The following is a 13630-nucleotide window of genomic DNA, read 5'->3' on the forward strand; positions in this document are numbered from 1 at the left end:
ATAGACAATGTTATCAAGATTCTCATTTTCCCTATCCGATTATGTGAACAGATGCGAGTTTTTTTTAACAATGACACCTTTAATCCAAAAAATCATCATTATTGGCCAACCAAAAATAAAAATCGCACTCAAACGTCCGATATCTAACAGCACTTTGGATTTAACCTGTGATATGGTATTTTGGATACACGAATTATTGAACCCATAGTTTGTGAGGAATTTCTAAATTCTGAAAGTTGTGGACAATTTTTAAGAAATCAAATTGGAGGTAATCCGGATGACCTTCTTTTAGCAGTAACCTTTAATATGTGGTTCCAACAAGATGGGGCTCCTGCTCATAACTCTAGACATAATACTGAATATTTAAGAGGCAATTTTCAAAATAGTTGAATTTTTACTGAGAATACCGTAAACTGACTACCGCGATCCCCCGAAATTATCCTAATGGACTTTTTCATTCCTTAAAATTTAGATTTTACTGTGAGACTTTTCTAAATAATTAATTGAAGGTTGCAGTTCGACTTGCAATGAAAGAGATAAGTCCTGAGATTTTAAATAGTGTGATAGAAGATATTGTTAACCGGTATTATTTATATTTGGAGGAATATTTGCACATAAAAAATAATTTTAAATGATTTTTTTGTATTTTTTTCTTGTTTACGAAGTGATAGATCTACAAAAATAAATTTTCAAAGCCACTTATTATGTCGAGTAAAAGTTACGTTATACTGGAAAACTGGGAATAGGATTTTTTTGAGTAAACCATTTAATAAATCATAAGTATATCGTTGGATTCAGGAAAAAAATTGAATTTACTGCCTGTAAAATAAAATTTGTTGACTATTAAAAAAAAAACAAAGATGATGATGGTTTTAAAGAAACGAAAAATCGGATCGAAAATCCAAAAACTCCATCTTATAGAGGAGAAAAAGTGACAATGAGAATGTGAAATTCATTTTAACATATCTTTTGGAATAAAATTTGAAAATCGTAAAAAGGAATCGTGAAAAATGGGTTTTCCTCAAATAACTTCGGATCCCTTCGGAATTTTTCAAATTTCAAAACACGATTTTGAATAACACAGAAAGACGCAACTTTTATCTCATTTTAACTATCGCTCCATGTTGTGATTTACAAGATCACTGTAGAGTGCATTCCCAACCAGGACAGGCTGTACATATGATGATCCCCATTTAATTTCTAAAATAATCTTGTCTAGGAAACCTAAATGCTCTTGTGTTGTTCCTTTTTACTTCACCAGCATTATGACTTTTCTTTCTGAGAAAAATCACAATGCTCGTGTTCTTTCCTATTTGAGAAGCAACTCCATGTTAACCGCGTTTTATCAATACCAGATTAGGACCACAGAAATTTGTGCTTTAAAAATCAGTTTCAAGCAGTCGACTTTCATTGTCAATCAATCAATATCAGCGGAAATGTTCAATTACAACGTGCATACTCACCATTCAAATTTAGCTCTGTAGCAGCTTTACTGCAATCCCTGCTGTTCATTAGAGTATTAAACTCCGTTATGGTAGTGCCATAAGAAATTGCAGATCCAGTACTCGTACTTCGTCTAGCCCCATTAATTTCACCCATAGTCAATTCAATTTCAGGGTTAAGGAACTGTTCACTATATCGATCACCATATCTCTCACGATACGACGTTCTGTGTTGATGAATCGAATTTAGAATAATGTTCGAAGATGTTCGCGACAAGGCTTTCCTTTGCCGGATTGCTTCTTTGTAAATACGACAATACATGGTTACCATGAGGGTACCTGGTATCCAAAAGCTTACCAAACTGGAAATGATCGCGTAGCATTTATTTACAACGAACATGCAGATGTCCGGATGTTTGAGCTGTAACTCCAAATGTTCGTTCGTGGTATACCATCCGAGAAATATAGGCATAAAGCTGATCAATGCTGGAAGCATCCATACGTTGGCCAATGTAAAAGAGACCGTTCGATGAGTCATTGTAATGGGGTACTCCAGAGGTCGTACAATCGCGTAGTACCGATCCACACTTATGCAGCAGAGATGAAGTATGCTGGCAGTGGAAAAATAGACATCGAAGCTGTTCCATACATCGCACATGAAAGAACCAAACATCCAATGGCCAGTCAGCTCTACACTCGCATTGAAGGTCATGGCACATAAGGCCACTAGCATGTCTGCCATGGCCAAACTAACCACATAATAGTTGGTGATCACTCTCAGCTTTCTATGTCGATGCACACTAATTATCACTAAGGCATTCCCTAGCACGGCACCAGCTATTATGGATGAAAATATGAATCCCTTCACTATGAGCAGGAACAAGTCGGTCCAGTGTAAGCTAAGGTCCTCTAGTGATGTCACGTTATTGCTGTGGTTCCTGTCAGTCACATTTTGTAGTAAACTGGGCGTTGTGGATGACAGAGTCGCTATGGTAGCTGAGTGTGATGCCATAGCGTTGACTATCATTGTGACTATTTGATGGTAAGGTGGTATTTCCACACATCACCTGGGAAGCTCGGTCTGGTATTCTGCCATTTGGGGCACCTGAAAAAGAAACAAAATCCGTGAATATGTTAAGTTAACAATTTGTAAGCCTATATTATAGTCACTTAAGTATGAAGGCTTTTAACTTGCCTTAATCGGTTTCTGATCCCGGTTGGGCAAGTTGTGAAGCTTAACTATTTCCGACATTGTAGCTCCTAAAATCCCTTTGGGGGGCGACAATTTCAGCAAATTGTCGGAAACTACTCCAACATTTTGCAGCCTTGTAAATTACATTTATCACTTATTTTTTCCCATACATTATATTAGAAAAACGTTATTTCGAATATCACGGAGTATTTGGACCCAGATAATGTAAATAGGATTACAAGCAGGGCGGCTCTAAAGTTTGGATAATGAAATCAGTTGAGGTTATTGCAGGGCGTGGTCGCTCAGAATTGTTTTAATTAACAAGTTCTCTTTAAGTAAATCTACAACTTTGATAGCCCGTTCCAACTTTACATTACTAACTTCAGTCTTATCTGTAACTTAATAATTTAAGAGCTGTTGGCCGGATGGCTAGATAAGTTTTGAGTTTCTAGAGCCTTGCACCAGTTCAAATTTGTCCTAGAAATTAGTTTAAATAATGAAATGATTCTTTAAATAGAATATTTAATTTTAGTTGAAATAACCACTCACCAGTTTCAGCTTTGTTCAAGGGGCGATTGGAGATGCATCGTAAATGTCTTGCATTAGTGGCAAGTCTCCAATTTAGCCCTGAACGTGTCGGCAAATGCAGCATTGATGTCGCTGCACTTTCATTAACAAACAATTGGTTTGGGTATGTTATGTCGCAATGTGCCGAAACTATTTCCATTGAGGTCAATTGGAAACCAGTGTAGCAGGAAGTAACGGACCAGAAATGAATAATTTATGTTTTTCAACGATTTTATGGTAAAATGTTTTCTAGTAAATGAAGTGCATGTTACAAGATTGTGGATGATTATTTTATATTACGCAAGGATCAAAATCGATTATTAGAGCACGCTGCAGCATGCCATAAAAGGGTCTTTATAATGCATGTCTGGGTGCCGTATCTATATACTTCGAAAAATTGGTAATGTTTCTTGGCGCCTCAAGGGCCCTAAATCTCATGTAATTTTGGTTCACCGGTAATAAAAAATAATGGATAACATTCGTGTGCCCTTAAAGCCCTTTCGAAAATTCCTCAATTGAATCGCAGGACTGACGAACAAAATAACGTGTAACTTTGCAGTCACTTCAAGTAATTCTTTTACGTAGCTTTAAGCGAGCGATTCAGTTCACTGAAATTGGTAACCGCGAGAAAATCGATGTTGATAGTGGTTGAATCTCAAGAAATGTTACCATTGAGTGCAATACTGTATACAGGGTGATCAATAGTTTTACTGGCTTAAAAGTGTGGACCAAGAAACTCTGGGAAGGCGATGCCTCAAAAAGTTATAGCGTATAAAAGTTCATGATCTTCATTAAACTGAAATATTTAGAACGAAAGAGAAAATTTTGGATTTTTCGAAATAACTGAAAAAACGAAGATAACTTACACCGTGAAAGTACTCCGTTGAATCGACAGCTTTTCTCCCATTTAACCAAGTCATTATCTATTATCGTTTATGGGAAACCGATTTTGGATATCCCTATTATGGTGACATAATGCTTGTAAAAAGTAGTAAAGTAATGTAACACATTTATAACTTTCATAAACCTGATATTTAAAAAAATGTTTATACAGGTATTATTTTCATTTAAAAACAGGCATTTAATGCGTTATTTTTGATGTTCACATTTTTCACCCCTACCCAGTTACCCCTGCTAACTTTCTATTTTCAAACAAAAAGGTGCCTCTTGTGTTATATCAAATGAAAGGTAAGTCAATAAGGGAGACAACGGTAAATTCACAACTAAAATTTAGATTTGCAGTTACCTTTAAAAAAAATGGAAAAAGTCCATATTCTAAAAATATTAAAAGTTTTAACCTGTGCTCCCTAGATAGACAATACGTTCTCATTTCATTTTGAAAAAGAGTGAAAAGATAACAATAAGACGCAGAAATTACAAATCGTCTTTAATGTAGTAAATTTTTTGATACAAAATATTTTAGTTTTCATAGGATTCATTAGTAATTGAATCCAATTATTAGACATCCACCACAGTTAGAATACCAAAAAAAGGAATCGTTTATCTAAGGAACCAAGAATTGAAATTAATTTTTTTTAGAGTATGAAGATTGCAAAAGAACCCACGAAGATGTGTATCTCATATTTAATGAAAAATATGTATATCGACCTATTGATGGAAGTGCAGTTTGTCAGATTAATAAAAAAAAATCACTAAATTAGAAGTGTGAAAATTGATCCAAAATGTGGAAGACGTTGTTCAGCAATTGGTGGCGATAAGGCACTAAATATTCTTTTATCTATCGATGAATATCCCATAGAGTCTAACGGCAAACTTGCCGATGAATTTGGTGTATCTGTAAAATCAGTACATCATCTTTTTAAACGAGAAAAACTTCATCCATGCAAAATTTCTCCTACCCACGATTTAACGCCTGAAGATTTTGATTGCAGGATGGAATTTTGTGAATTGGTGCAAGTAAAAGGCATTCAAGATAATAGGTTCTTGCCCAAAACTTTATTTTCAGATGAAACAACCTTTTGCTTAAGTGCATACATTCATCGACAGAACTGTCGGTACTAGTCCACAACCAACCCTTACGGCATGTAGACTTCGCACACATTACATCCGAAAAAACTCAATGTATGAATGGATCTAATCGGCCACCAGTTATCAGTTAATTTTTTTATAAAAAAAGTACTTAAATAACACGTCATACTTGCACTTATTACAAACCGAAATTATTCCATCAATCGCCCCAATTTTTCTTGGAGGAAATTAGGAACAAGTAGCCGATAATATTTGGTACCAACAAGATGGTACAACGCTACATTGTGCTATAGCTGTGAGAGAGTATCTTGATGAAACTTTCTTTAAGAAATAAATTGGTATAAGACGCGCAATATGATGAGCGCCACAATTTTCAGGTCTTACGCCCCTTGATTTTTTTTTCTGCGACGTCACTCAAGAGGCTCTGTTTACAAAAATAGACCAAAAAATTTAGATAATTTACGTCTTAAAATTCTAACAGAATTAGAATTGATAACAGAAGCAATACTGGATAATTGCATAAAAGAGTTCGAGAAACGACTGAGTCTTTGCCAAATTGTTACTGAAGCCCAATTTAAGCGTTTATTGTTAGAATTTCAATTTCGTTTGATGTAACAGTGAGTTACTTTATTTTGTATTTAGTAATTTTATTTTTTAAGGAAATCGTAGATCCAATTTTAGTTCCGAGTATATCGCGGTATCCTTTGTTGGATTACATTTCATTTGATATACTATAATGGGTTTCTTCCATTTAAAAACAAGAAGTTACTAAGGACAGCTAAGTAGAGGTGAAAAGTTTGGACATCGAAAATAATGCATTGAATGCCTGTTATTTAAATAAAATTAGACGTGTTTAGGCATTTTTTTTTAAATATCAGGTTTATGAACGTTATAAACGTGTTGCAGTAAATATTCAAGCGCCGAATAGAGCGCAGACTCACATAGAGCATCGCATTTTTGTTCAACGCGTTTCGGTGCTTCCCCCAACGTACACCAGCGAGAATATTTTTTAAATTAATCTCTCACACCAATAATATAGCACTCTTCGCCCTCATCATCATTAGAACATATTCTTAGCGGTTCTTCAAAGTTTTTCAAGTCATAAGACATTGAAAAACAACCAAATGTTCATTTTGCGCCCTTGCAAAGTTGCCTTGCCTTCATTCCATTAATCAAACCATTTTTCCCCTTTGAAAATATGAGGTTTTAAATTGCTTCAGCCTTGCCCAGGGTAATACGGAAACTAAGAGACGATTTATGCGTCTTTTTTGTACGTTTCGCAGGAACATGCCTTTAAATTATGTAACGCAATCTTTTTAGGACTTATAATGACACATAAACTTCTTTACGAACATATTAGTTTTAAATAACAATGCAAATTGCGAGGAAGGCCCCCGGGGGGAATATGAAGGATCAATCAGGTTGAAGAGAAATATCATAACGAGTGTTTTTCTTTGGGAAAGTGCATCTTGTTTCTCCAGATAAATCTCTTTTAATTATAAATGTTCATCTTCCCTTGGGAAATTGCATTCGCCCGAGTTACGAAGTACTCTGCTGCTCTTATAAATCATCCTAATAAAATTCCCAACCATAAAGCTTAAATTGCATAGGAGAGATGGACGCCACTGTGAGCTCAGCTTAATCTATGAATGTACTTATTAATACATTTGATGAAGCTGTTAAAGATTCATATGCTTCGCGAGATTATTACTAAACTAAATAATAACAGCGTTGTCCGCAACCTCAAGGGTTTGCTGCAACCTATTTTGAAGTTATGCCTGGACGCTATCCATAAAAAATACCACCTAAACGCTCATATAAGCAGATAAAAACAGCTGGAAACGCCTTAATATGATGATGTACTAAGACTAAAAGACTGAGCACACCTTTTTTTGGAACTTATCAACTGAAACAGGAAAAGGTATTTCACCCCTAATATCAAAGTAGATGATTTCCTTCATCCCTGCTCTCGTTTATGTACCCCTGGCCTCACAAAAATGTTTGCTTTTCTGTTTATTTGGGGGAAACATTGTCTTAGAAAGATTTCATTATGCTCTAGGGAACTGATGGAAACTGTTCTGATGAGGAACCGTCGAACTGACGAATTTAAGCTCCGTTTAGAGCTTCATATTACTGAATGTGAGTCATAAATTATATTAGTTGATCCCTTAGGTATCGTTCATAAGCACCAGTATATGAATTATATTTTCGAAAGAGTATTTTTTGTATCATAATTTACCACACTTGCCGCCTCAAAGTTCCTGCATTATTTATTTCTCGTTGCATCCTCGCTTTTAATGGTAATTCTTCCACTTAGAATTCTTTAATCTATACGCTGAGCCACACATTCTCTTGGGTCATGAAGAATTATTATCACCAACTCAAAGATGTATTTATGACTTTCAACGTGGCACTAATTAAATTTTTTCCAAAACCAGTAAAACGTAAAAAAATAATAATAATACAGGTTTTTCATATCTGGGGTCCAACTAATCGAAAATTTACCAAGAATGACCGATAACAATGTATATATACATATACCTACTGTTCCAGAAAAACACGGAAAAGTCGATTTACACGTACGTTGGAGTGTTGCATTCTCGTTCGGAAATTGTTTTAAAATTCCCTATTTCGCAATCAAAATTATAGCTTTGCCGCACTAAAATGTCAAAACTACAAGGAAATGATGGACGATCAAATGGGGTAATTTTTTTTGTATTTTGCTCTTAGATGTTGATGATACATACTATCGAAACAAATATTACACATTGCCATCTTAAAATCCAGAGCAACAAAAAGTTCCTGGAACTGTAATATCATATTTTTATGTAATTTTTCAGGAGATGTTCCAAATTCTTATTCAAGTCTTAAGTCGAATGTAATTAAATCCGGAGATCTAGCGGACCATTCGATGGCGCCCCTTCTACCAATCCATCTGCCAACAAAAAATTATCATAGACTGTGACACCTATAAAATATCATACAGACGGCCACCTACCTCTTGGATATGTAATAAATCTCCATCCAACATTGGATATCTATTTTTGTTCGTTCTTGTTTTGATAATTTCACGAAATGACCCATTTTTTCGCACTAAATTTGAATTAAAAAAAAAAAAAACAAATTTTGGCACAGTTGCCAGAGACTTTGAAGAGAATTTGAAGACCTTTAAAATAGCGTATCACATGACCCACTTTTTCTAATAAAAGAAAGAAGGGATTGCCAGTCCCGTGATATTGTCGATTGCGAACGAGAACTTTTTCATTTTATGCCTTCCTTTTCATTCTAAGGTCGAAGTGTCTCGACATTCTTAACTTTAGTGCTCACATCTAAGATTATGGGGGTGGCAAGTTTTAAAAAATATTCCCCATGTAAGATACATGAGGCATAAGACTCACAAGTTCATGTTCAAGGGATAGAGTGCAAGAACAGTAAACAGCAATATTTAATTTAGTCATAACATTCGCCTTACGGTCGCACAAGTCCATCTGCGAAACGGGGAGCGAGCCGACTTATTGCGTAAACACTGACCACACTTGTTACGTAAATAATTATTTTATTGCACCTGCATAATCACGCTTTGAATAAAGCAAAGTTTCCGGGAGGGGAGATCATTTCATTAACAAAAATTGTCTGATTTCAAACAATTTAATATTAAATATATTGAATAATACACCTTTCAACTTCCAAGAGATTATTTGTTAGAGGTGCAAATATTTCTCCTACATAAAATAATAACTTTTTTGCCTTAATATCATTTAGTAATGTGCATAAACTATAAATGGCGTATCCTGAAAATAAACTAATTGAAATTCGATCGAGTTTGTGCTTTATTATCCTATTAAATTGTCAATATGTAAATATAAAGTTCGAATTGCATAAACTGAATCTGCTTGTTTAATTTTACCCTTATTGAATAGTTATTTATTGAGATATTAGGTGTCAATTATCTAACGCACAGCAACGCTCTAGAATCAAAAAATTCATGACTCAGACTGGTTTCTGCACTACATGTTCTAAAACGCAGAATTATCTGGTGTGCTGAGCTACTGCAAAATACGTTTTCTTGCCATTTTTTTAAACAATTTAATAACTAGTTAATAATGATGCGTATATGGCTCATTATTTGACTAGTACGCTAATCGGGCCCAATATTGTCATCACCATTTCTTATTCCGGCAACTGGTGCCGTAGAAACATGTGTTAAATGACGCATCAAAGCCGCATTTTTGTGTTCGTGTCTAATTTGTGCTTAATTTAGAATAAATTTCATGCGATTTTATAAAACTTTACTAAATCCATCGGTGGCAAAGTCACATATACTCGATGTAATATGTCACCACGGAGATATTTTAGAGGTCGATAGTACCATGCAAAACAATTAAAAAATATTAATACGCCCATGATTCATAACGCACCATTTCCGATATACAGGATGGCAAAGTGTCAAATTTATTCTCGTATTTTGCGTGTTTCTCACGCGTGCCTGCAATTAAATTTTTGAAATTTCGTGCACCTATTTTCTTTAACACCCTCTATGACAAAATGTCAAAATCGTCGACCGCCATATTCAGGGTGTTATGTTTTTTTCAGTGATGTACTATTTTGTGCTTTGTGGCTTTTCTTGAAACACCATGTATGAGTTTTGATACGAAATTTACATTCCTTCTTCGATTATTTTGCCTGTTTGTCACCTACAGTGTTTTCGTAAAATTTGCAAAACTATCTATCGATGCAAATTGAGAGTGCAAAGGAAGTAGGGAAAAGCATCATCCGACTCACTTACTAACTATGTGAAGCAATTTGTAATATTTCATAAAATTTCCTTGAGAAAAATAAATCTAAACGAAAAAAATTTATAACAACTGCTGAAAATGTTCTTTAAACTTTCCCACCCCGTATATCGAAAATGGTACGTTTTTGACCATAGATAAATTAGCACTTTTTTATTACTTTGCAGAGAACTATCGCCACCTGAAATATCTCCATAATGACATGTTACACCCTGTATATTGCGGGTGTTACGTCCTCACGATTCTCACGTCTCAAAGTTGACCAGCATTCGGAGCACAATAGTATACTTCATAACCTCGCGGTATAATGGACTATTACTCGCTTGTTAGATAAATAACCACTAGTTCAAAATCACCGAGCAAATTAATTTTTTTTTAATTTTAACGGGTTGTTTAATTAGAATTGCAGGTATCACTCCGTGTTAAAAAATTGTTTATCCAGCTTCAATGCGACACACACATAATGCATTTCACTGAAATGCCGGTTCGTTATTAATGGTTATATTTATAGGCTAAATGTCTAAATTAAATTCTAAACATGGAACTAGGACACAAATGAGCCCAAAGTTCATGGTTATGGCCGAAATTTGTTAAACTAACTTTACCCTTTCCAGGCACACAAAAAGTGGACACGCAATCTGCTTTTTATATGTAACAAGGATTTTGAAGTTCCATAATGCACTAATCTATTTAATTAATCTAATGTTGGTAAAGAACTAAATGTAGTTGCACAAGTCCTTACTGTCCTAGTAATCTACGATTATTGTTATGGTAAGAATGTTATATGGCAATCTTAACGTTTCTTAATCTATTTTGAGCCCTCCTTTCATCGAATGAGATTAATTACTAATCTATTTCTCCTGGAAACCAAATAGATTTTTTTCAAGGGGACTCCTTGTTACCAAAGAGTCCCCTTGAAATTCTGACACAAAACTGCTGAAAATACAGAGTGCGGCGCGAGCACCAAGCCTTTTTAAAACGAGTAGTTCTCAACCGGCTACAATGGAAAAGTTGTGCTTCAACAGGCATTTCATTCTTTGCCAAACCATTTTATTATCTCACAGTTACCATCGTGGGACCGCCGTGTCCGTTGGAACATCAAATATTCGTTTACGATTGTTTTGTTAGGAGTGGTGAGCTTGTAACTGCAGTTTAGTTAAAATTTTGTGACATTTTATGGCCTCCTCGGTGGCCTGACCTTTCCTGATGTGATTTCCTTTTATGAGGTTATCCGAAGACACATACCTGTGAGGCTAAGCCTCGTACATTAAAATAATTAAAAGAATCAATGCGATATCAAATCTCCGAAATCGGCGGAGACATACTGGAGAAGGTGGAAACCAATTCTTGTGAACGTCTTTGACATTGCGTCAACGAGAATGGACAGCACATGCCAGATGTTCATTTTTCCTCGCGATTCTGATACGTTTTCGACTGTGCTATTATAATAAAAAACAAGTTATATATCATATCTAACGATTATATGATTATTACCAAAATACTCAGTTCCCATCCCGCACCCTGTATTGCCGCCGCCGTGTAATCCACTCCGGGAACTATCTTCTGTTTCATGTATTGAATGCTTGATAACTTTAATCACATCACACAAATTTTACAAACTAATTTTCTATTACAGTAAACAGGGCATCCAGGCAATGAGGCCCGTATTGTACACTGATTTGATTATCAAATTTTCAGCTCGGCCAATCATTACGTAATAGATAAATCAAACCTGACCGGAAGGAGATAGACCTATAACTAATCGATATCAAATTAGTTAAAATCTTGCCACGAAAATCAGATTAAAGAGTTAGGAAGTCGAAATTCTAACAACACTATCTCCTTGGAAATACGCCCTTTCTGGAATAGCCAGATTTTATCTCGTTTTATTAAACGAATGATACCATCACACTGAATCTGGATACACAGTAGGGAAATAACAAACAAGGGGACAGATTCTGATACATATTGGTTACCTGGCTTTATTTTCTTCTCAGATTTTCTCAAGGGAAATAACTTCAAAATCTTGTATTCTTTATTACAAACTTGATGAATTTTAAGAGATCAATTAACTTTGTGAAATTTACTTTAAATAAACTGGAGAATGGGATAGAGCCCGTTCAACAATACTGGATCTCCTCTGCGACTACATTAGAGATTCAATTACAAATGTTCGAAACCTTTAAGGAAAAAATCGGATTTTCATCGATAATTTCACAGTTAATTTTAAAATTTAATTTTCGTTGAATCATTGAAACGATGGGAATTATTAGCGAAAGGTATTTCGAAGGAAATTGATGCTATGAATATTCAAAAACTATCAAAAACATTCCCAACAAAATTAATTATGTATAATACAGATTTTGATACAGCCATTATTACAGGATTTTAATCCGATAAAATTCACTCGATTGAAGTTTAATTTTATCAGATTAAACATGAGCAATGAAAATGTTTATCTGCGTAAATCAAATATCATGATGAAAATGAAATATTCTTATGTTGTCCGATATTGTGATGCCCTTTCCCATCCAGTTTCTAAATTTGAGAGAATACTTGGATCTTGAAATCGTGAAAAAGACACAGTAAAGCATCAGAGGAACATTTTAGGACGGTGGGGAAACGCCGGCCGCTACTGTCCGGCTGGGGACCCAGTCTGCCAGAAACCACTAAAACCTTTGCATTCTGTTCAGTGTAAAAATAGGATAAAATGGACAAGAGGACCTATGGTCAATAAAGTACCATTTTCGCTATACTGGGTGGCAAAGTTTTGTCTTTTTCTCACGTACGCCTTGTTTCAAATTTTTGGAACTTCATACACCCACTTCCTCTGAAGCCCCCCACAACAAAATGTCAAAAGAGTCAATACTCATACACAGAGTATTATGTTTTTTGGGTCATGTATTATTATATGTTTGTTATCTTTTCCTTTAGAAGGCCCTGTGTCAATTCTGGTACGAAATATAAGTTCCCTCTATTCTTCAGCATTTTGGTCTTCTGCCGTGTTGTCGTACCTTTCACCGTTTCGGTAGAATTTGCAAAAGTATCTATCGATGCAAATTAAGTGAAGGAATGCAAGTGAAGGAAGTAAAGAAAAAAATCATCCAGCTCAGTTATGAAGTACGTGAAGCAAGTCGCAAAAATCAATTAAAATTATAGTAACTGTTGACAACATCCTTTAAAAAATGTAATATTTTGACACCCTATATGTAGGAAATGGTATATTTTTGGAGTTGTTTTTTGAATTACCATATAAACATTTTTAATTCTTTTTCTAGAGTACTATCACCTCTTGAAATATCTCCAGGATTATACGTTACACCCTATAGACGATACACTGAAGAGAAAATAGCAATAATTTAATTTCACAGCGGCAGCATAGCGAAATAAAGCAACAATTCTATCATCTGTTAAAAGCAAAGTTTTGATCAGTTTTTAACAAAGCGTAAACACACAGAACAAATTAACGTGGAGCGGCAGGGAAAGCGCAGTTCTCACAATTTATTAGTAAAACTGAGCAACGTCCAAACTTCTACGGAAGTAAGACGATATTTTAAAACTATTGCAGAGGTAAAAAACCCAATTTCAGTACTTTGTTAAGTTTTTACTAAATTCTTTCTTCTCTCCAGTATTCAGGCGTAAAAATA

General features: G+C 34.9%; 1 protein-coding gene across 2 annotated transcripts in view; it reads right to left on the bottom strand.

Moving 5' to 3' along the window:
* The window catches only part of LOC136343454 (octopamine receptor beta-2R-like), a 137799-nt gene that overhangs the window by 62577 nt on the left and 61592 nt on the right, over nt 1-13630 (bottom strand). For both annotated transcript variants that reach the window (XM_066290183.1, XM_066290184.1), the window contains exon 2: nt 1464-2547. In XM_066290183.1, coding sequence (XP_066146280.1) covers nt 1464-2469 — 1006 coding nt within the window. In that variant the 5' untranslated portion in view covers nt 2470-2547. The remainder of the gene's footprint in view (nt 1-1463; nt 2548-13630) is intronic.

This window comes from Euwallacea fornicatus, chromosome 14 (assembly GCF_040115645.1).
Source record: "Euwallacea fornicatus isolate EFF26 chromosome 14, ASM4011564v1, whole genome shotgun sequence".
NCBI classification, from domain to species: Eukaryota; Metazoa; Arthropoda; class Insecta; order Coleoptera; family Curculionidae; genus Euwallacea; species Euwallacea fornicatus.